The sequence below is a fragment of the Eimeria maxima genome, genomic scaffold, assembly GCF_000499605.1.
Source record: "Eimeria maxima Weybridge genomic scaffold, Emw_scaff506, whole genome shotgun sequence".
NCBI classification, from domain to species: domain Eukaryota; phylum Apicomplexa; class Conoidasida; order Eucoccidiorida; family Eimeriidae; genus Eimeria; species Eimeria maxima.
The window spans coordinates 1-24,708 of record NW_013566557.1 but is presented as its reverse complement, the minus strand read 5'-3'; the positions used below and the strand labels follow the sequence as shown (position 1 = coordinate 24,708).

The 24,708-nt window shown below is 50.9% G+C and overlaps 6 protein-coding genes across 6 annotated transcripts; 4 read left to right on the top strand and 2 right to left on the bottom strand.

The window, feature by feature from the left end:
• Positions 1 to 216: 216 nt before the first annotated feature.
• EMWEY_00035750 (DnaJ domain-containing protein, putative) lies at positions 217 to 3,619 on the top strand (the record flags this gene model as incomplete). The annotated part of the gene is made up of 10 exons (XM_013482077.1): positions 217 to 232; positions 397 to 490; positions 680 to 725; positions 913 to 1,003; positions 1,303 to 1,760; positions 1,937 to 2,132; positions 2,347 to 2,562; positions 2,669 to 2,986; positions 3,269 to 3,331; positions 3,492 to 3,619. The coding sequence occupies 10 exons, from the start codon at positions 217 to 219 to the stop codon at positions 3,617 to 3,619; spliced, it is 1,626 nt and encodes a 541-aa protein (XP_013337531.1).
• Positions 3,620 to 6,150: 2,531 nt separating this feature from the next.
• On the top strand, positions 6,151 to 9,183 carry EMWEY_00035740 (hypothetical protein, conserved; the record flags this gene model as incomplete). The annotated part of the gene is made up of 2 exons (XM_013482076.1): positions 6,151 to 6,385; positions 6,641 to 9,183. 2 exons carry the CDS (start codon positions 6,151 to 6,153, stop codon positions 9,181 to 9,183), a joined length of 2,778 nt encoding a protein of 925 aa, XP_013337530.1.
• A 1,279-nt stretch (positions 9,184 to 10,462) lies between these two features.
• On the top strand, positions 10,463 to 20,026 carry EMWEY_00035730 (hypothetical protein, conserved; the record flags this gene model as incomplete). The annotated part of the gene is made up of 4 exons (XM_013482075.1): positions 10,463 to 10,490; positions 10,796 to 10,886; positions 11,526 to 11,877; positions 12,224 to 20,026. The coding sequence occupies 4 exons, from the start codon at positions 10,463 to 10,465 to the stop codon at positions 20,024 to 20,026; spliced, it is 8,274 nt and encodes a 2,757-aa protein (XP_013337529.1).
• Positions 20,027 to 20,849: 823 nt separating this feature from the next.
• On the bottom strand, positions 20,850 to 23,078 carry EMWEY_00035720 (hypothetical protein, conserved; the record flags this gene model as incomplete). The annotated part of the gene is made up of 2 exons (XM_013482074.1): positions 20,850 to 20,997; positions 21,259 to 23,078. 2 exons carry the CDS (start codon positions 23,076 to 23,078, stop codon positions 20,850 to 20,852), a joined length of 1,968 nt encoding a protein of 655 aa, XP_013337528.1.
• A 936-nt stretch (positions 23,079 to 24,014) lies between these two features.
• On the top strand, positions 24,015 to 24,335 carry EMWEY_00035710 (hypothetical protein; the record flags this gene model as incomplete). The annotated part of the gene is made up of 1 exon (XM_013482073.1): positions 24,015 to 24,335. The coding sequence occupies one exon, from the start codon at positions 24,015 to 24,017 to the stop codon at positions 24,333 to 24,335; it is 321 nt and encodes a 106-aa protein (XP_013337527.1).
• A 75-nt stretch (positions 24,336 to 24,410) lies between these two features.
• EMWEY_00035700 (hypothetical protein) lies at positions 24,411 to 24,529 on the bottom strand (the record flags this gene model as incomplete). Its single annotated transcript, XM_013482072.1, has 1 exon — positions 24,411 to 24,529. A coding segment is annotated over one exon (119 nt), but the record flags the coding sequence as incomplete, so codon positions are not given.
• Between the last annotated feature and the right edge of the window lie 179 nt (positions 24,530 to 24,708).

Sequence of the window (24,708 nt, the reverse complement as noted above, 5' to 3'; positions counted from 1 at the left end):
TATATATATATATATAATGCGCTCGCTGCCAGAGGAAGTTGTAGATGCTTCATTGATCAATTGACACTTTTCATGGGCCGAATCTGTGGGCCAGAAGTCTTTCTGCGTGGCGGTGCAGCGCATGTACTGCAGATTCTTCAATTTGTGGTGATTATTGTGGCCGTGGTTACTCAGGTTCACCAGGAAAAAGATGACTGGAGCCAGTCGGTCTACGAGATGTGGCAGGAGTCCTGTGGGTTAAATTGCCATTTTTTCAGTTTTGCTTGCGTCGGCTCACTTCGTGCTCCAAGGCTCCATGATGCAGTATTGTGTATCTGTGGGGGGCTGCTTCTGTCACAAGAGCATAGCGGAGACATTGTTTGGGACATTTGGAGGGGTAACGTTTTTTTGTCTCAGCACGAGCGTTGGGCAAGTACGTAAAGTTTGGCGTCATTTCGGTTCGGGGGAGGAGCGGTAAAGACGCTCTGAAGAAGCTACCCATCAATGTGAAGTACGCCGTGCACCCTTTTCTGCTTCGTGTTTATCTTGTACCTTCCTTCGTTTGACAGTAGATCTCGGCAGTGCACTATGGACGCCAAACCGCCACCCACCGAAGGCGTCGGGGAGAGCACACAATGAATGTCAACAAATAAGGTTGCTGACTTCTCCCTCTCGTGCTCTGCTGCTGCAACCTACTCAGGATTTTCCCGGCGATTCTGCTGCTGACTGCTGGCATGCACCCGGAAGTACGTAGCGGCCTATACGGGTCTGTTTAGTTGGGATTCTCAGGGGTTTCCAAGTGGACTTTGGAATTGCTACCCGCCTAGCAAGGTCTCGAAACAGCTATCTACACACGGAAGTCGAATCTGGTTGAGCACAGGAAAGTGCACACAGCAATGGCTGTATCTTGGATGTCTGCGTTATAATTTGCAGCAATACCCAAACCTCTCGCGGCCGTCTGTAGAATCCATCAACCGGTTCATCGCCGATGCTTTCCCAACCACCCTTGATGTTGTCGAGAGCGGTTAGAAACCATACACCTGCGTGCAGCAATCTCGTGAAGGCCTTGACCAGATGCACAGATGTTTTATAAAACTAAAAGTGTAGTAATTTTAGTAGCTCGTGGGCATTTGAGGCAGCAACTCGATACTTGGGCCTTGAATGTAGAGACGTGCGTGTACTTCGGCGCCTGTAGGGAGGAGAACGTTTGAAGCACACATAGGGGCGACAGGAGCTGAGACAGTTACCAAGGTGCTGTTCTATTTGATGCTTTTTCGGGTTATATTTTCGTGTCTGTAGTGCAATGTGCGCCTGCTGTTTCAGCACGAGGTTTGAAGTCCTGGTTGGCATCTTCGTCTTTCTCGCAGCCGCTGGCTGCGCAGTACAAGGCGGTGATCATTCCTTCTGCCGCCTCTGCCAGCAAACCGTCCTTGTTGGTGAAGCATGCGGCGTTCTCGAATAGGCACCTGTTTAATTTCTGTTTCGTTGCAAACACGCGAGCCGTGTTGACGAGCGAGAAGGAGGAGTTGCTTGCTGTTCTTAAGAACCCCCCAACATGGGTCAAACAGCTGCCCTCGGACAGCACAGCAGCGAAGGCGCTGAGGCTGCCGGTGCACTCAGAGGAACTTAAGGTAGGAGACTTTGTCTCAAGTTCAAATGTCCTGCTCTTCGCGGACGAAGGCAGAGGCGTCTCCCGCATGCAAGCCATCCTGCAAACCGCCCGATCTAAACTCCTCAACCCGTCGACTGCTCTCTCCTTGTCCCTGGATCGGTTCAAGGCAGTAAGTCGAGGGCATGCCTCGTCCGCACTGGAAAAGTTCACGTTTCTGAACTCCTATTCGGGTTTACGTTTTTGGGCTTTAGATTGGGGGTTTAAGGACAGACCTACAGATACCCGACACTAAAAGCGTGCTTTCGACTCCCCTTTGCGTCATGGGCCTCTTGCTGCGTTCTGCAGAGCGTTGAGCCCTTTCTTTATCAGCAAAACAGCACTTCTCTCTGCAAGGGGTCGCTTCAGAGACGAGTGTATTGCCTTGTTGCTGTCGAGCCAGAGGAAGGAACCAGCGGTGGGGACCGGACGAAATCTGTGAAGACGCTCGACTTGTCACGGATAAGGCAGCTGTTGCAGGTTTCCAAGCAGAATTATCTTAAAGGTGAGCTTGATTGTACATGAACAATGTGTGTATTCGATTTTTCGAGCACCTAATGTTTTGCTGTTCCGCAACGAGCAGTTCACAATGTAGCAGGCAGAAGCTTTAGTTAGAGGCAACACCCTCTAAGGGCTTCAAACTCGAAGGAGAAACAGTGAGCATCTAGCGGTTTCATCTAGCAGCTTACGGCTGTGTAGTTTACCATATGCGGACTCAGAAAATCCACGGAAGAACTTGGAAGCCGTTTGGGAGCGGGCGGTGCAGAAGGCGAGAGATTACGAAAAGTTAAATCCTCCGCAGGGGGACGTTGAATTGGGCGACTCAAACATTTCTACAAAGGAGCACGACGATCTGCACATCGAGCAGCCAGACGACGTAGAAGAAGAGATAATTCATGTGCAGCTGGTTAGTAGTGTCATCGTGATTTTCCCATGTGCGCATTGAAGACACGGAAGATACGGCACATCTACATGAAAAAACATGCGAGCAAGCAGACAGACAAGATTGTGTCTTTCTCGTTCAGGTTCGAGTGTCTATAGGGCGACCCGCTGCAGTGCCATCTCTTCCGGGTCTGCCTAAAGATAGTCAGTTCAGACGTCTTCTGAATGAGGAGTTAGAAGGTGCACCAATCTTCTTGCTCGACTTAGAAGGCTCTCGCGTAGCACCAGTGCCTGCTTTGTATGTGGGGGAGACTGGCGCCGCCTCTGGGGAAGGAGCTGAAGGACTATATTCACGCCTTTATCAGATACTTGATGAACTACAAACCGCTACAGATGATGACGACGAAGCGAAGATTGCTTTTTCAGAGCTACCCGAGTACTGCTCAGGACAAGAGTTTGCAAAGAGGTGTCTGGCCAGTGACCAACATTCATGGTGGACCTCCTTACATGCTGGGGGTATCTTGATCCAGGTAATTGGGAAAACGACTGCGCCTGCGCCGTCTTGCAGCGTATTTTAAGATGAGGCTGACACAGATGTTGTATAAAGTGTAGCAGTCAGTCGATGACAGCAGAAGTAGATAGAGTGCATGAAAATTTCTCTCGGCAGTTTTACTTTAACGCGTTTAACCCACAGCTTCTGACGCTGATAGTGGGATCGGTTGTGCCCAATTCTGCATGTGCTGCTGCTGTTTGTTTCAGCTCGGCTTGTTAGTAGCCGTGGGAGGGTTTATCTTCGTCGCCTGGAACAAGATTACCGCGGAGGTAATTTCTGCAAGTGTTTTCGTTTTTCAGATGTTGCATGCAAATACCACACTGCATCGCATTGCCAACTTCTCAAGTTTAGGTGTAGTGAACGATGGCGGTCTCTCCTGTCACGATATGCATGGAAGTATCTCCAGTTGCTGTGCCTGCTGATTTAAAGTCTACTTGCAAGGTATTTCCCTTATGCGGTCTCAGAAATTCGTCTGCGCCATGCTCCTCTTTTCTCTTGGGATTGGCGCCTGGTCCTCCGTTCAGCCGATCCTCTCGTCTCTGTTTGGCGGCAAGTGAAGCGAGTTTTCAGGAGAAGGGTTACGTTGGAGGGGCTGAAGGCACAGGAGGCAGAGGCTTGGTGTTGTTCCCTGTGCTGCAGTTGCAGCAGACTATATTTAATGTGAACTGATCATGCAACGCTTGCATTTGCCCACATTTTTTTCCTATTCGTTTCTGTGATAGCTTTTTCTGATGGCGGGATGCAAAGAAAACATCAGATTTTTTTTGCCCGCTGACTATTAACGGTTTTGTTTATCTAGGCCTACCGCGCTAGGCGCATCTGTTTGTTAGGTCTTAAACCAGGTACCTATGCATACTGATTAGAGGACGAGGGTGCTGCAACAGCACCGCATTCCTCCCGACAGAAGCCGCGTGAGGGCTGTGGGGGGGAAAAAGCGTTGAAGAACTGAATATATTGACGCAACAAGCAGGCGATTTGTATAACCAACAGTTAAAAAAATTTGGTCACCACTGCTAGGTGGACGAGAGAGACAATCCGAAGCGACACTGTGGCTACTCGTATGCGTACGGAGGTGTACGCACTGCGTCTGAGCAGCCTTGGCGGCGTTTCGAAAAGCAAAAAGTTACTTTGCTGCTCGGAGTACATCGTCGCACCTTCAACAGAGGAGGAGCTGGTTCCCTGTTTAGGCATGCTACTGCGTATGCTCAGTAACAAGCAGTGCAGCCACATATGTTTTGGCGCTGTGACTTCTGTTACTTTGGGGTATGAGGTCTGGTATTTTCGTCGCAAGCAGCACAAGAATCAAGGGATATAATGGGGCCACACTGGCCCACTTCGCTCCTCGTGGTAAATATGAACCAATGAGAGAAGCGCCATAGAATATGGTGGAACTGCAATTCCATGTACATGCACCTTCACCACTGGGCCCGCGTAGAGTCTTCCGTCGCAAATGGTTGGAGGCAAAAAGGGATCCTTAGTCACTACACTAGGGAAAGAGGCAGCCCGAGGTAATCATTTTGTACTCGCGATATTTTGTGACGTTGAAGAGACTAACATGAAGGAATACAGGCTACGCTAGACTCTCTGGCGGTGCACTGCGCAACAATGAAGACGCGGAACGATGTATTGTGACGAACTTGAAGGTGGGAGGGATGAGTATACGAGAACTGGGAAAGTGGCATCAGTAAGAAGGGAACTGCGCAATCGAATATGTCGAGTGGAGCTAGAGCAGTTCAATATATGCTCACAACTCCCCCTAATTTTGAGAGCACCATGAGCGTGTGAGTACTATCAACGACGGCGGGGGAACAACGCATTTAATGTTGAATACGACTGGATCTCCTTGCATACAATGCCAAATTAGTTCAGATGGCAGTTCAACGACCAGTTACACGGACTATGGCATACTGAATGCTAACGAGCAACACATTCTGCAGCCAGTCTTCCCTGTCCTGAGGGGTGGTTTCAACTGCAATCTATTTCGCTTTCCCTACCTATTTTCTTATTATTTTCCAACTAAATAAGAATACACAGCTGCTTAACTAATGTATTGAGGTTGGGGAACAGATCGATTCATCAGTACCCCCACGCTGACTAATTTTCTCACAACGCTCTAATGGGAGGCGTGATGGTTAATTTGCTTCGTTGCGTTGGATCTTAACGAAAAGGAGGGCCAAAGGAAGACGAATCAAGAGGTTAACAGCGTTTGTAAAGTAATTTAAATAATGAAAGATTTAAAAATAAGATATTAAGGGTTTATTAGACGTTTCGGTGGTTACCGCTTCTGCCGGTCTGTGCGCCCCAGGGACCGGTGGCCTCGTGGGAGGGAGGCTGCTGCACGAGTGCTCCTGCGAGGAGGTAACTGGAGCTCGAAATACACCTCCATCGACAACAAGCAATTTGCCCAAATATTTAAAAGTATTTTTGTCGCCTTTAATGTAAATTTGGTCAACAGAAACGAAAGACGGCTCTGAAGAAAACGAGTCGCGACGCCGCCTTGGGAACGGACTGCTCTACTGCCTCCCGCGCGTCTCACCACCACAATTTCCTCCTTCAAATGTTTTTTTTCTTGGTTTTCCAGCAACAATAACGAATTATTTTTATACGCCCCCTTAGAATTTGCAATGTTTTAGCGGCGGAGGGTTTTCCGCACAGGATATATGCTTCCTTTTCTGCGGTATTTCGGCAGTGGTTGAGATCCGCAGCCTGGATTGGGCGTTTGACCGCCACTTGTCTTAATTGTTTTGCACTGATTATTCGTTCAAGTCGCAATAAACTCACTTGGAGCGAAAGATTTATTTTCACCAACAGTAGACGGTCGTCCTAAATCTTGCCTGCTGCAAGAACAATAGCATAGCCTCACACTAGTTCCTGAGGAGGAGGAGCAGCAGCAGCAACGGGAAACAGGGAATATCATTAAGACAGCACTGATAATGGGCTTCTATTTATCTGCCTGCTTCCTGGATCCTTCCCATTAGCATCATTCAACTTCCCTAATTTATATCTGTATTCACTTTTGGGCCCCTGCGCCGGGGGGCTTCTGTCTTCTGTTTCTCCCCGTCTGTATACTGCCAAAGACGCTGGAAAAATGGCGGGGGGACAAGAGGAAACAGAAAAGGGGGTGGAGGAGGAGCTTCGGCATTCTGGTGTCTCCTCTTCCCCTGAAGAGCCCACCAAGTGTCTCGTTGTACACCCGACGTCCTCTTCAGCAACTTCTTCCTTATCTTTGTCTCCTGTTTGCTTTCAATCAAATGTCACTTCCTCCATCTCCCTAGGCCCTAATGATCCTTCTGGTCGGGGCCTATACAGGACCAGACGACGTTGTAAGCCTGTGTTTGTCTCTGTTTCTGTCTCCCTTCTCTCTCCTATATTTCGTCTGGCTCTTCGTTCCTTCTGCTCCACTCATCTCTTGTCTGCGTATACTTCATTTCGTTTCCCTCATATCTGCTTGCGCTTGCCCTCTTTCTCTATCTCCTTTGTCTCTTTCTGTCTCGCTCTCTCTCAATCGCCGTCTTTTCAAGGCACAACTTCAATAAAACACGTAGGTCGTTGCTCATCTGGTATTTGCTTTGCTGCAGATGCAAGCGCTGAGACGTTGCCTAGGGCGTATTCCAGAGGCCCTACAGTCAAGAGGGGTGCCTCCGTGGGGGCCCCCCTCAGGGGCCCCCCTAGGACCGCGGCATCTGCAACTGACACGCGCACGCCTGCTGCGGCGCGCGAAGACCTTTTTCCTCAACCTAGAGAAGCGTCTGTTAGTTCACACGTCGCAGTGTCTCCACTGCTTACTGAAGAGAAGAATCCGTCTCTACAGCAACAGCAGACAGCAGAAGCAACAGCATCAACAGGCCATGAAGCTACAACAACACCGCAGCATGGCAGACGCCCCCGCCTACGCATGGCCCTGGCGGCCAAACCCCTTCATCGAGTGCACAAACACTGCACAGGAGCTCCTGAGAGGCAATTTGCTGCAGCGAGACTTCGGAAGTGGTGTCCCCGTGCTTCTACAAAAGCGAGAGTAGACAGCAGGGTTTACTCGAAGGCCCTCAGTAGGCTGCAGCACCAGCTACTGTCGCCGCTGCAACAAACCCTGCAGACAGAAGCGAGCCGCAAACGGTCTCTGGTTCTATCCCGGCAGGTGCTGCTGCGAGAGCGGGGGAAGGCCTTTCCAGTGCATGTACACCACGGAGTCGGGTACTGGACGAAGACCTTCAAGGCCACTCGTGTTGCCAAGCCTACAAAAAGCAGCAACGGGAAACTGACAAGAACATCCCTGAAATACAGACACAGATACAGTATCCTTGAGGTACAGAGGAAGCAAAAGAATGCAGAGAAGGCATGTCGCCAAAACGGCCTAACTCCTGTGCCTCTAATCCCCCCTGCGGCTGGTGGGGCTGCAGCAGCAGCAGAAGCAGCGGCACCTGCTGCTACTGATGAGGACTGCAAGTCTAGGGACAACCTGTTCCCTAGAGCAGAGCTCACTAGCCAAGCTGGCGCCGAAGGAGCCCCCACCCCGCTCCGTGAGGTGTCTCGGCAGCTGTGCTCGGGGATGGAGAGGAAACAATGCAGACAGAAAGAGAGACATCTCCCTGTTATTTTTCAGCCTCTTTTGTGCCATGCAGCAGCTAAAGAGAGGAGCTCTTCAGACAGTAGCAAACAAACAAACGAAGACCCAATCATCACGCCCGCACTAGCACAGGAAGCAGCAGCAGAAGTAGCGGCAGAATCAGCAGCAGAAGTAGCAGCATCAGCTGCAGCACCGCAACAAGCACCTCCATCTTCATCAGTTGAGACCCCTCAGGAACCTCCGCAGCAAACTGTTTCAGCAAAGGAGGGCCCAGACAGCGCTGGCTGTTCTCCCGACGTGCAACAAGAAATCCTACGCAGCGAGTTCAGACAAGTACTAAAGAGTTGGAAATCAAAAGAACAGCTGGCAGCAGCACACAAAAAGAAGCCGCATGTAGATCAAGCCTCAATTCAAACCCTTGATCAAGGCCTCAACGAATCAGCAGCCCCGCAACCCCCCACAAGCAGCAACGCCACCCAGCAGGAAGAGCCACCGCAGCACCCTGCCGGGTCTGAACAAACAGCAGACCACCAGCAGCCACCAGAACTTGTAGCAGCAGCAGTAGTAACTGAGTCAGCTGAAGCAGCAGTACCACCGGCAAAAACTGAAGCAGCAGCACCACCGGCAAAAACTGAAGCAGCAGCACCACCGGCAAAAACTGAAGCAGCAGCAGTAGCAGCAGCCGCCTCGCCTACTCCACAAGCTGCAGCCACTTTTCAGGCAGCGACAACCCAAGAGCAGCCAGAAGTAGCCTCCGAAGCACACGCAAAAGCAGCAGAAATTGAAGAAGCAGAAACTGAAGCAGCAGCAGCAGCTACCTCACCTGGAGTTCGTTTGGCTTTTGCTGTTGCGGTGCCCAATCAGTGTAAGGCAGCAAGGGATGATAAGGAGACAGGATTCAAAAGAGAGGTAGAAGGAGACAGTGAAACAGTGCATGAGCTGGAAAGGAGACAGACAAATCCCTTCGAGTTGCTGGAGCCAACGGTAGCAGCTGAAGAAAGCAAAACACATGAAGAACAAAACATAGCAGCAATTGAAGCAAAGAATGCAGAGCCACGGTCAGCCCACCCAGAGGGACCAGCTCCTTTTGCGTGCTCACAAAAGCCTCAAAAAAGCATGCAGCAAGCAACAGAAAAGCTTTGCACTCTGCAGCAGCAGCGGAAAACCGGCGGAGGAAGGTTCCTGTACAGCCTAATTGATTCCCTGCCTACCAAGTGGGAAGCCTTCGCTTTGTTTTTAGGAGCTTTGTTTACTTATGTGTTGGTTTTTGTCTGCACCCGGGGACTGCCACAAGCTCTTCTGCTGCTCTTCTGTTGCTTCTTCGGCCTCCGCATCCGCTTTGGGGGTAGCAGCAGCAGCAGCGGCGGCAGCTACACAGCCCTGTGGCTACTGCTGCTGCAGTTACTAGTGCTCGTCAGCCTCTGTTGCGTCAGCATCGCCAAACAAGCAGCGAACGAACAGCAGCTGCTGATGCAACTAGAAGAAAGCAAGCTCTACACAGCAGACATCCGAATCAGTGAGGAAATTCACACACGGCAACAGCGGCAACACCAATAGCAGCAGCAAGAGAAGATGCTGCTTGCGTCGCACTATACTAGTCTTGTCTAAGTACTCGCAATGTAATAGATAGAGTGAAGTGTGTAGAACAGACGAGTGCTCTTAAAGATTAAGATGTAAATCAGTAAATGCATGCTCGTATATAAAAGTTAACGCCCCGATATATATAAGTATGTCACGTACGTGCATATGTATGCATGCATATTAACTATACATGTACACAAATGTAGACATGTAAATACGTACAAATATGTATGATACATACACAAGAGTGTACCCCTATATCTATATGGATAAAGATGCAGTCATGCAGTCAACATTCAAGCATTATCAATGTAGAGGGGTCCAGCAACTGCCTGTATCTGTACGCTGCAAACAGTTGAAGAGGTGTTTATTGTTTGTTCTGTGTTTACATTTTGCTGAAGTGATACAGGAGAGGCGACTAGAGTGCAGCTGTTTGCGTCTTGGTGGTGTTGTTTGTGGGGGCCCTTGCTCGGGTATCGCGAGACAGTTAAGGTGTGCATTCTTTTGCTACTGCTCTGCTTTTTGCTGCGCTGTGTGTTGTGTGCAGCTGCAATGTTGCTTTTTGTGTCTCTTTTATTTTTGCTATTTCTCGTGGGGTTTATTGCGCTGGGCTATCTGCGTTTTACGAGCTTTTACAGCTTTGTGTTTCAACCCATCGAAATTTGTCTCTTTTCCTCTTCTGAGCTCCGCAGCTTCCACGCCGGCGTCCAGCTTGCTGCTGGTGCATGCCTGCTGTGTCTCGGCTGCTGCAACAGCAGCGCATCGCTGCTGCTGCTGCTCACATTGCTGGGCTGCGGGGGCCGCCTCCTGGCCTTGGGGTTTATAGCATGTTGCGGGAAGAACAGAACAGGCCCGCAAGGTCACCGGGAGACAATTGCACCACACAAAATTCATATTTGCAAAACAAGGCTCACCCAATTCATAGCTGGAGCAGCTATACAGCTGACAGCACTTGTGGGGCTCTGCGCTATCCTGTGCACCGTGCCGCATGCAACGGAGACGGCAGATGAAGAACAGCAACAGGAGCAACAGAACCAGCAACAGTTGCAGCTTGTGAAACGAGTGATTTCAGGAATCGGTTTTCTCGCATCTTTGATCGATTTGTTGCTTCTTGTTGCACAAATAATTGCGTTTATGTTAAAAAACAAACACAGGGACAAGCCCTCGGCGGCGGCAGCAGTTTCTTTGGCAGGCGGTGACCTCGAAGGCTCCTCCAGCATCCTCTGCCTCGTCGGAAGACCCCACATCCACTATGATGTCGAGAAAGCTCAGTACTGGAGCACGTGAGTCAACACAGCAACCCCACGACATTCTCATCCTGTGGTTTTTCGGTCTTGTTTCCTTGTCTGTTCAACCGCAGTCTCGATCGCTGTCTTCACTAAGAATTTCCTTCTATACACGCCATTCAATATATTGATTCCTCATGGGGTTTTTTGCTAAGTGAAAACAAAAACTAGAGCCCGTTTCTTTCCTAGCTTTACTGGTGTCTCGTGGTTCGTGCGGACCTTGCCCGAATCTTTAGTTCGCAGTTAAAAGGATATATGGTGCACGTTTATTACTTTAAATTGTGTTTTTGGATGTATTTTAGCCTGTATTTGCGCTTTTCCCATATTGACACACGAGGCGTACAACGATGATCTACATAGCGAGCCATGCCAACAGGCGGCAGCGCCGATGAGGTCTCGGGGCCGCTGTTAGCAGCAGATGTTGCAGTTGCAACTACAACATATTTATTGGAATATGTTGTATTATTTGTTTGTTTTTACATCTTTAATCGTTTATTGAATTTCATCTTATGTATGTTCGGCGGTTTTTCGACGGAAGTTTTGCTGGCATAGATCTAAAGGTAGGTGTTCCTGCAACAGTTGTGGCCGCAGGGCCCCTGCCCGTTGTGTATCGACCATATTTGTGTTTTTATTTGTTCGCCTGCATATTTCATTATACTTACTCTTTTTATGCTTAATTAGAGTCATTTATTTGCTCTTTTGCCTTAAAAGCCTTCTATAAGACAGGGAGAGACCGCTCGCCCTCGACGGCGGCTCAGCCAGGAGGGTGACCCTGGCAGCGCCGCCGTCTTCTCGCTGCTGAAGTGCATGTACACTTCAATATATTTGACTAGTTTTCATTATTTAGGCTTTAGGCACTGCTGAGGGGCTTACAAGGAGCAGGAGCGGTTTGCCAGTGACCCCGGGGCCTTTGGTTTGTCTCGCCTCTTCCCGTTATAGTTGCTGCACCTCTTTCTTCACCTCATCTCTATGACCCTGCCCCAGCTGTTGCTGCTGATGCAGGTACTCATATTCGTTTGTCGTCCAGCGAAGGGCTTCGGCCGTTATCTGGAGGCGGAAGTTGTGTGAAGTCACGACGCCGCTGCCGAAGGCCTTACGCGAGCAGCAGCAGCAGGAGCGCTTTTTGCAACAGCAGCAGCTTCATTCTCTTCGTTCTGCTTTAACGAGTCCCTCTGGAGTCCCTATTCCTGTAGCTGGTGTTGCAGGATCAGTTACAGAGCCTGGCTCGCTGCCTTTATCCCCACCCACTGCTGCTGCTGCTGCTGCTGCTGCTGCTCAGAAGAGTTTTGAATCGGCTGTTTTTCTGTCTTTAAAGTCAAAGGCATTTGCAAGGGAGGCGGGAAGGGCTCTGGAAACTGCTGGGCTTTACAGACTTCAGACCTTGGTAAATTCTTCGTACACTTCTTACTATCGAGTAATAAGGACATATTTTTCTTTGGCTTCTTCTCCTTGGTCTTCTGCTTATTGTTCTTTGTCTGTATCCTTATTCTTACTCTTGCTGCTTTTTTTCTTGTCGTTATTCTTGCTTGTATTCCTCTTCCTTTTCCTGATGTTGTGTTTATTCTTGTTGTTGTTACTTTTGTATTTGTTATTGTTGCTGTTTAGATAAACTGTTTCTTTCTCTCCTGAGTTATTCTGCTGTACTCCGCTTCCTCCTCTGGCCTCTAGGGTTCGGCGTTTAGGGTTTAGGGTTTAGTGTTTAATGTTTAGGGTTTACGGTGTATGCGCAGGCAATATCGAGGCTGAAGTCGGCTGATGCCGCTGCGAAGCCGCCTCCATCTTCCGTGCTGCAGCAACAAAATCAACTGCAGGCTTCTGTCTGCAGCAACTTAAGACACATCAGCAGGGGCAGTGGCAACAGTAGCAGCAGCAGCAGCATTTATTTGTCGTCCCCTGCCTTTTCAAGCGGGTGTGCATCTCCTCGTTCCCTCAAGAAAAAAGCAGCAGCATTCACGGGCACCCGACTAGTAGCAATTTCCGCACTAGAAGAACTACCAGCAGCACCTGCTGCAGCACCAGCAGCTGAAGCACCCGCTGCAGCACCCGCTGCAGAGCCCGCTGCAGTATCAGGCGCATCAGCAGCTGCAGCACCAGCTGCAGCCCCCGCTACAGCATCAACTGCACAAGCAGCTGCAGCACCAGCAGCTGTAGCACCAGCAATAGCAGCAGTAGCAGTACCAGCAGCAAGGCAATCGCTGGTCATGGAAGAGCAGCATTCCTTGGGCGGTATCACCCCCAAGGCCATGAGCTCCTCCCACGTAAATCCTCCACAGCAGACGAACAGTAGCAATCGCTGCAGTAGCCAGCCCAGCAGCAAACGCAGTAGCAGCAAGCGCAGCGGCAAGCGCAGCAGCAGCAATCGCAGCAGCTGCACAGTCAAAGCTCGCCGGAGGAGCAGCAAGCGACGAGCAGCAGCAGCAGAAGCAACCACTGGCGACAATCCCCAGCACACAGCGCTGAAGATCAAAAGGCACCAGTCTGAGGGTGCAACACAACAGCAGCAGCCAGCACCCGAAACTGCAGCCGCAGCAGCAGCAGCAGCACACTCAAGGAAGTCCACAAACCCATTCGATGATGAGATGGAGGACTTCTCCGTCTCCCCTTCCCCTGCTGCAGCAGCAGCATATAGCGCTGCTGCTGGGCCCGAAACTGCTCTGATTGGTGCTCTATGCGAGCTACTGCAGCGGCTGCAGCGGGAGCAGCCTGTGCTGCTGTCAGCAGAGGCTCCCCTGTTAAGCAAGCGACTGCAGCAGGAAAAAAAGGAAAAGGTCTTAGAAGAGCTGCTGCAGCAGGAGCAGCTAAAAAAAAGCAAAGAGGAGCTCCTGTCGTTACATCGCAGATGGTCCGAGTCAGCTGACGACTCCTCTCCACGGTCAATGCTTGTTGCCTTCCTCAACTTCCTTCGTGGAGCAGAGAAGCAACAGCAGCAGCAGCAGCAGATGAGTGCTCAACTGCAGCAGCAGGAAGAGCAACAGCGACAGCAGCAGCTGGACGGACAACAGCAGCAAGAAAACAACCCCCTGGGAGAAGAACAGACACAACCTCAGGAGGAGGAGGAGCAGCAGCACCTGCAGCAGGGCCAGCAGCAACATGAGCAAGACCAGCACCAGTTGCAGCAGGAAGAGAAGCCACAAATTCAAGCGCAAGAACAACAGCAGTTGCAAAATGGACTGCAAGAGAATATGCAACAGGGGGACCAACAGCACCAGCAACAGGAAAAACCGCAGGAGCTGCAGCAGGAAGAGCAGCAGCAACAGCAGCGGAAAAAACAACAGGAAGAGCAACAGCTGCAGCAGGAGGAACAGCAGCACGTGCAGCTGGAAGAGCAGCAACAACTGCAGAAAGACCAGCAGCAACAGCTGCAGCAGGAAGAGCAGCATCAAGTGCAGCAGCAAGTAGAGCAGGACGAGAAACAGCAACTGCAGCAGCCAGAAGAGCAAATGCAACAGAAAGAGCAGCAACAGCAACTGCAGGGGGAACAACAGCACGTGCAGCAGGAGGAGCAGAAGCAATTAAATCAGGGATATGACTGTCAAGCGCAGCAAGATGAACAGCATCAAGTGCAGCAGGTCGAACAGCAAAAGCTGCAGCAGGGAGAGCAACAACCAGTACAGCAGGATCAGGGGCAACAGCTGCAGCAGGAAGGGCAGCAACAACAGCCACAGCAGGAAGAGCAGCAGCAAGAGCTGCAACAGGAAAAGCAGCGGGAGCGCGAGGAGCAGCAGATGCAAGAAGAAGAACAGATGCAGCTGAAGCAGCATGAGCAGCAACAGCAGCAGCCGCAGGGTGAGCAACAGCAGAAGGCCGTGCCGGAGCATATGCAGCAGCAAGACCCCGTGCAGCAACAAGAGATGCAGCAGCCAGGTCAGGAGGAACCCCGGCAGCAGCAGGAGCAGGAGAAGAAGCATGAAGAAGCCAATGAAGCAGCTCCTGCATCAGCAGCTGCTGCAGCTGCTGCCTCTGATGACGATGCAGTTGGGCCTTACAGCTCTTTCGAACCAGCAGCAGCAGCAGCAGCGGCAGCAGCGGCGGCGGCTGCAGCAGCAGCAGATCTCGCTACCAAGCGGGGTAGGTCTAGGGAAGAGGGTACTGCTTGCCTTGATGCAGCAGAGCCTTCAGACACTGGAACTGCAGCAGCAAGAGATGAGAAGGAGCGTAGCCCTACAGCAGCAGCAGCAGCAGAAGCAGAAGCAGCAGAGGCAACAGGAGCAACGGCTCCTGCAGCAGCTTGCTTACAAGCTTCTGCTGCACTTTCTGCTGCTGCTGAGTCGGATTTGGGGGGGCCCCTGTTTGGTTTCCTAGAGAGGGGCGCCCAGCCCCCCAAGCCTGCTGCTACAACATCGAGTGCTGCATGCATCTCTCCGCCGCAGGACTCGGGTGAACTGTTTGGGTCCTTAACTAACAGCAGGGGGTCCCTTGGGGGACCCCTGGGGGCCCCCCTAATTGGGGAAGATGAGGTGGAAGAAATTCAAAATCGGCTTCTGCAGCAGGTGGCAGAGCAGCAGCGGTCTGCTGCTGCGTTTGGCCGCAGTGGCAGCAGCGGCAGCAACATGGTACTGTTTCCTTACGCAGGTATGGATGGGCCGCTGTTGGAAGGGACGAAGAGGGCAGAGGCAGCGGCGGCGGCAGCAGCAGCAGAAGCAGCAGCAGCAGCAGGGGATGATGCCCTGTCTGAAGGAGAGGCCGAGGCTGTTTTCTCTGTATTCCTCTCCTCAAGAAGACAAAGTATGCAAAGAGATAAAAGAAGAAGTGCCTCTGCCTCTCCTAGAACGCCAACGCGCCTCTTCGATATCCCCTCTGACTTGCTTCCCGTTGCTTCTGAGTCTCAGCAGCAACACGAGCAGCAGCAGCAGCAGCAGCAACAGCAGCAGCAACAACAACAACAACAGCCTCAGCACGTCACCCTGGATGAGGTATTCCTGCCTCTGCCATTACCCGAGTACGAACCGTCAGATCCTAGGTACAACTCAGGGGGCCCCTATTCATCTGGGGGGCCCTTATCCCCAGGGGTCGGACCCCTCTCTTCTTCTAGAGGGCCCCTCTCTAGTGGTGGGCCCTCAATTCAGTCTACCCGTGCTTCCGCAGGCAGCAGCCTGGCAGGCCCTCTTGCTGCAGGGGAAGCGCCCCCTATGGGGCCCCCCATAGCCCCATCGCTGGTGCAGCAGTTCGAGCAGCAGCAGCTGCAGCAGCAGCTGCTGCGCCGCCGCGGCGGTGTTTCGCAATACAACAGTCACCCCAATGCCCCAGGAGCTTCAAGATCCTCAGCAGCAGCAGCAGCAGCAAGAAACGACACAAGGGGAAGAATGCGAGGACAGCAGACGTCCTTCTATGGTGTTACTGACTTCAGTGGTTACCCCGAGACGGTGGGGTTGGTAAGCCAAGCAACAACCCCACAGCCGCTGTCTTTCTACTGCTTACGATCCTCTAATGGCTCTACTTCACCTGCTGCAACACCTGCAGCAGCAGCTGCTGCAGCGCCTGCAGCAGCAGGTGCAACAGAGCCAGTCCCGTTCCTTAAGCAACCACGATTCGTAGAACCACGAGACACCCCCTTAGCGCCACCAGCTGTGGCCGTAGGGGAGGGACTACCCACACCTAGAGATCAGAGCAGCAAGGTGCCGCCTTCACAAAGGGAGACACTTAACAGCAGCAGCAGCAGCAGCAGCAGATTCCCTCAGGAAGCAGGCAGCAGAATCCGCCCTGCGGAGTTTATCTCCACCTCCTCCCACAGTGCCTTCACCCCTGCACCCCACAGCAGTTTGCCGTATGCTCAGCTGCAGCAGCAGCCGCAGCAGCAGGGAGGCGACGTCCGTGTTGGCGGGGCTGGGGGGCTTCGGTCTCACAGCAGCAGACGCGGACAGCGCGGCAGCAGCAGCAGCCACAGCCCAATAAGAGCACCAGGGGTCGTTGCTGCCAATGGTTTAGATGCTGATATGATCTCGAGGCCCCAACAGCAACAGCCGGCGAACCCAACTCCCAGGATCCTTAGCACTGCAGCAGCTCCAGCAGGAGAAGCAGAAGCATCAGCAGCAGCAGCAGCAAGGGGAAACAGCAGCAGCTCGCGGCTGTTTGTGAGGCCTGCTCGCCGCGACCAGGAGACGCAGGCCCTCGTGGGGGGTTGGGGGGCCCCACCTACACAAGAAGAACGACTTACAAGGAGGCAACTTAGGGAACGATTCGATAGGCTAACAGCTATGGAGAAGCAGCAGCAGCAGCAGCAGCAGATGGAGCAGCAGCAGCAGCAGATGCTGCAGCAGCAACTGCTCCAGCAGCAGCCATCCGCTGCCGCACCTGCTTCGAGAGAAGACTTAGGGACCTCTCTTAGCCCAACACACAGCAGAAGCAAAAGCTCACATCGTAGCAGACAACTGCAGCAGCAGCAGCAGCAAATGCCTGTGATGGAGAAGACCCAGGAGAGGCTGAGCAGCTCGTTGAGATTACCAAGAGGGCGATCGCAGCCGCCTCAGCCGCAGCTGCAGCAGCAGCAGCAGCAGGTGCTTCTGCCTCCTGAGCAGCGCAGAGGAAGTGTCGCAGGAAACAACAGCCTCGACAGCTTTCAGAAGCAGCAGTTGCTGCAGCAGCAGTTGCAGCAGCACTTGCTGCAGCAGCACGAATTAGAGCATCCACAAGACGAGCTGCAGCAAGAGGAGGAGCAGCTGCAGCAGCAAATTCTGCTGCAGCAGCAGCTCAAGGTAGAAGAGGAACGACTAGCAGAAGAAGAGCTACAGCGCTTGATGGAAGCCCACTGGGAAGGGGCCCGCAGGCAGCAGCAGCGGCAGCAGCAGCTGGCGCTGTTGCAGCAGCAGCAGCAGTCATTCCTCTCCGAGTCCCGTCGTGAACGAGAAAGGAAACGCTTAAGCAGTAGCAGCAGCAGCAGTAGCAGCAGTAGCAGCAGTAGCAGTAGCAGCAGCAGTAGCAGCCAGCAGCTGCAGGCGGCGCCGATCCTTTCTTTCCTGCAGCAGCAGGCAGCACCACAAGCAGCAGCAGATGCAGCAACGGGCACAGCAGCAGAATCGCCTGCAGAAGCAGCAGACATGCTGGAGGGTCAGGTGTTGGGTCGCGTGAGCAACAGCGGCAGCACACCTCGTTTTAGTGCAGCAGCAGTTGCTGCTGCTGCTGAAGCAGCAGCTGCTGTCTCTGCTGTTGCTGAGAGGCGCAGCAGACGCAGGAGGACCCCCAGCATATTTGAGCTATCAGGAGACATGGATCCAGTAGACCTAGCAGAGGCAGGCGTTGCATCATCAGCAGCAGCAGCTGGCGCAGCAGCAGCAGCAGCAGCAGCAGCTGCTGCTGCTGCTGCAATTCCTGAAGAGGCCGAGCAACAGCGGCAGGAAACAGATGATGCAGGTATCTGCGGAGATGTATTCGGTACAAATGATAACTTTTTGGGGCTTTCTGCTGCATGCAGCAGCAAAAGAAGAGGAGAGGTGGAGAGAGAGGCAGTAGATCAGCAGCTAATAGTCGATGAATCTCCGTATACACCCCCAGGCCCAGGCAGGCTGCAGCTGCAGCAGGAGCAGCAGGAGCAGCAGGAGCAGCAGGAGCCTCCTTTCCTTCAACAATCAACACCTCCATCACCATCAGCGGCAGCTGCAGCAGCTGCAGCAGCTGCAGCAGCAACAGCAGCAGCAGCAGCAGCAACACAAAAAATTATGACTGCAGATGTTGGAGTAGCGACAGATATTTTAGCCGAAAGTCCTCTCCAAGATATTTTTGGCTTAGAGGAGGAAGAGGAAGAAAAAGAAGAAGAAGAAGGAGAGGAGGAAGAAGAAGAAGGAGGAGGAGAGGAAGAAGGAGAGGAAGAAGGAGGAGAAGGAGGAGCAGATATAGATAACAATGATATACTACTATACCAAGATGACCCGCATGCACAACACCTGCTGCTGCAACAGCAGCAGCAGCAGCGGAAGAAACGCAAAACAAAACGAGCAGAAGCAGCAGCAGCAGCAGCAGCAGCAGCTAATGGGCCCTCTGAGGACTCAGTAGTATTTGGGTTACCCCCAGAGGCTCATCATCAGCAGCAGCTATGGGAGAGCGAGGCATTAGCAGCAGCAGAGGGTAGGCAGCAGATTGCTGCTGCTGCTGCTGCTGTATCGGTTGCTGCTGCTGCAGCACGAGCTGCAGCAGAAGCAGCAAATCCAAGACCCCAAGAAGAAGACACATCTAGTCAAGAAATACCTCAGGGTCTTGATGAGCAGCAGGAGCAGCTACAGCAGCAGCTACTGCTGCAGCTGATGACCCCAAAGAAGGGTGGCGGCAGCAGCAGAGCTGCCAGCTGCAGCAGCGGCAGCTGCAGCAGAGCTCGCAGCGGCAGCACCGGCGCCAGAGCGAGGCAGCAGCAGCACTTGCTGCAGCAGCAGTTGCAGCAGCAGCAGTTGCTGCAGCAGCAGCAGCAGACTCCATCTGTCTATGAACAAAGACAAAGACACAGCAGACAAAGGGAAGAACATAAAAGAAATAAAAGTAGAGGGGGGGCCTCCAATAGGGCCCCCTCCTGTCCTGCAGCAAACATTGATTACTACCGCCTGCAGCAGCAGCAGCAGCGGCAGCAACTGCGGCCTGAGGACGAAGCAGCGGAGGAATGGGCAGCAGCAGCAGCAGCAGCAGGAGCTCCTGAAGGGGACCCAGCATATAGTTATATTGGTGGAGGAAGAGGGGAAAGAAGAAGCAGCAGCCAATTAGCTTCTTCCTTCCTTCATCCTTCTGCAGCAGCAGCAGCAACAGCAGCAGCAGATAGAGACCTGTACTACGGGCCTAATAGGAGGAACCCCTCTGAGTTGTCTTACTCAAAGAGGGAGAGACGAGCAAGCGACACAGGGAGGTTGCTTCCTCCTTATTGTTCTCCTGCTGCTGCTGCTGCAGCAGCAGCAGCAGCAGAAGCTGCAGCAGCAGCAGCTGCACAAAGAGGAGACAGCAGCAGCATAGGAGGAGGAGATGAAGGGACAAGAAGACACCATCGTAGCCCTATAAGAAGAAGAAGAAAAGAAAAGCAGCAACAGCAGCAGCAACAACAACAACAGCAGCAGCAGCAGCAGCAGCAGCAGCCACACCATATAATTAGTTTTACGGGTACACCTGCAGCAGCAAAAGCATTAGCAAAGAAAGTTAAGAAAAAGATGCGCCCCTTATTTATTCATGAGGAAGTGTCTCCTTCTTCCTTAATAAATAATAATAATAATAATAATAATAATAATAATATAAATAATAATATAAATAATAATAATAATAAACAATTATTGTCTCCTTTAGGAGGGAGACACGAACAATATAAGTGCAGCAGCAGCAGCAGGTCTCCTGATGCTGTAGATGCTGCTGCTGCTGCAGCAGCAGCAGCAGCAGATGGCACCATCAGGCAGCTACCAGCACTTCTTAGAGCGCAGCAGCAGCGTAAGGCAAATAGGAGGCTGCTGCAGCAGCAGCAGCAGCAACAATGGGAACTGCAACAGCAGCAACAATGGGAACTGCAACAGCAGCAACAGCTGCAGCAGCAGCAGCAGCAGCAGCAGCAGCACAGGCTGCAGCCGTATATGTAAAGGCTCTATTCTTCTTACAATTTGCATGCAATGACATGCGCAGCTGTTTGCTGCTCCCTCCTGCAGCAGCAGCAGCAGCAACAACAACAACAGCAGCAGCAGCAGCACCTGAGTCTAGGCTGCAGCAATGCTTTATTTTTTATCTTTTTGTTTATTAGTTATAAAGGGCGCCTTTGTTGTTTTTTTTGTTTGTTTGTTTATTTCTTTTCTTTTTTTTTTATTTATATAATATAAATAAATAAATAAATAAATAAATAAAATAAATAAATAAAATAAAATAAATAAATAAAATAAAAGAAATAAACAAATAAAAGCCCTATTATATACAATATAATTGTTGCTGTATATAAATATGCATGCAGCTATAAGCTGCCTATACACCCCAAATACATGCACATATTCTGCATGCAATGGACCTCAATATACACCCCAGACACCTCAGGTGTATAGGCACCTGAGGTGTATAGACAGCCCATTATAAGATGTATATACACCCCAGATACCTTAGGTGTACATTTATACACCTTGGGTATATACAATATATATAGTTGAGGTGTATATACACCTTGTATATATAGTTGAGGTGTATTATACACCTCAGTGTATATACATATTATTAGGGAATATTATACGCAATAGGTGCATATACACCCTATTTAGTTGTATATACACCTAATTAAGGTGTATATATATATATACATTCAGGTGTATATACACCCCCTATTAGTTGAATATATACACCTGAGGTGCCTATACACCTGAGGTGCCTATACACCTGAATTGGTGTTGATTAGAAGAAATAAACTGTTTCTTCTCTAAGTCTTCATTTCTTTCTTTGTCTGCTGCTGCTGCTATTGCTGCTGCTGCTGCTGCTGCTGTCGCTGGTGTTAGTACTACTCCTATTGCTGCTACTACTGCTGCTGCTATTGCTGCTACTACTGCTGCTGCTATTGCTGCTACTGCTGCTGCTGCTGCCAGTACAGCAGCAGGTGCTGCCTTATATATATTTATAAATAAATAATTAAATATATATATAAATAGTTTATTAAGGAAAGAAAATACCCAAAGATAGCAGCAGAAGAGAAGAAATATAAACCCTCTTATCTGCTGCTAGGGTTTAGGGTTTAGGGTTTAGGGTTTAGTGTTTATGTTTATTTTTTTTTCTTTTTTTACGTTGATGCTGCTGCTGCTGCTGATTAGCTGCATGTATTTCTTTATATTTTCTTTTAGACCATTGGTTAACTTCGTTGCTGCTGAGTAGTGCATGCAGCAGCGAGTTGCTGTTGCTGCGCTTCCTGCTGCTGCTGCTGCTGCTCCTATTTGCTGTTCCTGCTGCTTGTGATTCCTTCCCTCCTCCTGCAGCACAGACTTCCCCTCCCCCTACAACACGGCATACCTGCATATAGGCAGCAAGACGTGGTGCCCCCCTTATGCTGCTGCTGCTGCTGCTGCTGCTGCTGCTGCTGCTGTTAGGCTTAAGCTTCTGTATAGGTACTATAGGACCCCTACGCCTGCCTAATATATTCTTTGGGTCTGCATGCGCATGCAGCTGCAGCACCTGCAGCTCCCTCATGAGCTGCGGAGACACCTCAGTTAATGGCATATTATACCATTTATCTAATTGCTGCTGCTGCTGCTGCTGCCTTTTCTCCTTCTCTCCTTTCTGCAGCAATGAGGTGTCTGTACATACAGATGCTGCATGCATGCAGCAGCCACGCTGCAGCAATGCTGCTGTTGCTGCTGGTGGTGTCTTACCCTTGGCTACCATCTCTATTACTTTCTTCTCATCACGTATACCATTCCTGCTGCTGCTGCTGCTGCTGCTGCTGCTGCTTGTTGCTGCTGCTGCAGGCTGCAAAGGGGTTAGTCGGACTACGCCAGGTGCTGTTGCAGTATCCAGGTAGGGGGCACGCTCTGATGAGTCCTCTTTGCTGCTGCTGCTGCTGCTGCTCTTTTTGCTGCTGCTGCTGCTGCTGCTGCTGCTGCTGCTGACGGGCTCCAGCAGCGGCTTGGGCACATGCCGGCCTAAAGAGAGATGACGAAATGCCTCAGGGATATCCCCGGGTGCTGCTGCTGCTGCTCCTGCTGCTGCACCTTTGCTTGCTGTGTCAGCAGCAGCAGCAGCAGCAGCAGCAGCAGGTTGCCGTGAAGCCCTGCCCAAACCTAACAACCCCAATGATATGCGGGGGGCAGAAAGAAGGAACTTGCCAATTCTGCTGCTGGTACTGCTGCTGCTGCTGTTGCTGCTGCTGTTGTTGCTGCTGCTGTTGTTGCTGCTGTTGCTGTTGCTGCTGTTGCTGCTGCTGCTGTTGCTGCTGCTACTATTGCTGCTGTTGTTGCCACTGGATTCCTTGTCCACAGCGACGCCGTTAGTGCCCCCAATGTTGCTGCTGTTATTGCTGCTGTTGCTGTCGATATGTATGCTGCTGCTGCTCTCATTGCTGCTGCTGCCGCTGCTGCTGCTGCCGCTGCTGCTGCTGCCGCTGCTGCTGCTGCCGCTGCTGCTGCTGTTTTCGTTGTTGCTGCTTTCGGCCGTCAGTACCTCATTGCTGCTAGCATTACTGTCTTCGCTGCTGCTGCTGCTGCTGTTGCTGTTGCTGCTGTTGCTGTTGTCGGTGGGACAGTTATCAGCACAGGGGGAGCTGCTTCCTTTAGCATCGTTGTCCACGCTGCTTCTTCTGCTGCTGCTCCTGCTGCTGTTTCTACTGCCGCTGCTGTTGTTGCTGCTGCTATTGCTCGGAGCAACTGCAGCGGTTGCCGTGCTGCTGCTGCTGTCAGCAGCTTGTTGCTGCTGTTCGGCCTCCCGTGCCATAGCACTCCGAGTTCGCACACCATAGCTGCTGCTGCTGCTGCTGCTGTTGCTGCTGGAGCTGTCGTTGCTGCTGGAGCTGTCGTTGCTGCAGGAGCTGTCGTTGCTGCAGGAGCTGTCGTTGCTGCTGCTATTGTTGTTGTCGCTGCCGCTGCTGCTGCTGCTGCTGCTGGCAGCTCCTTCTTCGAGGGGAGCAGTAGCATCCCCAGCGGCATTCGCCGCTGCATCAGTTTCAGAGTCCATCAGCAGCAAACTGCAGGCAGCAGCAGCAGCAACTGCAGCAGCAAGAGCAGCAGGAGCAGGAGTACGGTGTCAGCAAGCTGCCTCTTCTCCCCCTATAAAACTGTTTATAGGTATAAATACATTTTATTAATTAAATAAAATTAATTATTTATTATTAAGGGAACAAATTAAGAAAAAGAAGGAAGAAAGAGCAGCAAGAATGCATGCAGATACAGCTGGGGCCCCACAGGCCCCCCTCTCTATATAAGACGGCAGCGGCTGCATAGGGTATAAGAAAAAAGGAGGAAAAGGGGGATAAATAAACAAATTAATTAATAAATAAATTAATTACATTAAATTAATTTATTATTTTTAATTTATTTTTTATTTAATTAAAAAAAAGAACAAATAAAACTATAAATGACTATAGGCAACATGGCTCACCAAGCCCTTATATAAACCCTAAACCCTAAACCCTAAACCCTAAACCCTAAACCCTAAACACTAAACCGTCGGGGATAAGCTGTAAACCCTAAATCTTAAATTTAAACCCTTATTTCTTTTTTTATGTATATTATAGTGTTTTCCTTTGATTTATTTCTTCTATTTCTTATTTATTAGGGGGTCTGGGGGCCCCCATGAGAAAGGGAGAGGGGGCCCCCGGGGGGCCCCTGGAGGGTATGGGTGAGGGTTTAGGGTATCCTGCTGCTATTTAGCAATGCATTGTTTACTGTGGAGGAAGGAGGGGCCCCTTCTGTTGGGTGTTACCCTTAATAGGGGCCCCATAAGGGATACAAATGTGTCTGTAACCTGCCGCATAATGCATGTGCTGCTGTTGCTGCCGATGCTGCTGCTGCTGCTGCAGCAGGAGCAGCAGCAAGTAGATGCCGCTGGGTGTATGGGGGCCCCCCTGAATTGGCTACAAGAAGACATCTCCCTCTATCCACAGACGAAGCGATGCACTGCAGCATTCCTCCCTACACCCCAACCACCAACAGCAACAGCAGCAGCAGCAGCAACAGCAGCAGCAACAGCAGCAGCAAGAGCAACAAGACAGAGCTTCCTAGTACTAAGACCAAGATCATCAAGATCAGCAGCAACAGCAGCAGCAGCATCATCATCATCATCACCACCACAACCATCATCATCAGCAGCAGAAGCACCACCACCAACAGCAGCAGCAGCAACAGCAGCAGCAGCAACAGCAGCAGCAGCAGCAGCAGCAGCAAAAGAGGAAAGAAGAGGCCCTTACCGTATATGTATAATAGGTCGTCCTAATGTAGGAAAGAGTGCCTTATTTAATCGTCTATGCTACGGTGTATCCTCACCATCTTTTTCTTCTTTTTCTTCTCCTTATTCTTTTTCTCCTTCTTTTTCTTCTTCTTCTTCTTCTTCTTCTTCTTCCTCCTCCTCCTCCTCCTCCTCTCCTTTTTCTTCTTCTTTTTCTTCTTCTTCTTTTTCCTTAGTTAGTCCTATAGAAGGAACAACAAGAGATCGTCTGCATGCAACAACTTATTATAATAAATATTTTATTGAGTTTATAGATACAGGGGGAATAATTAATGATAAAATACAACAAGGTCCTCTTGCTCCTCAGGTAATTACCTCCCTATACACCCCAATTCTTTATCTATATATATATATATATATA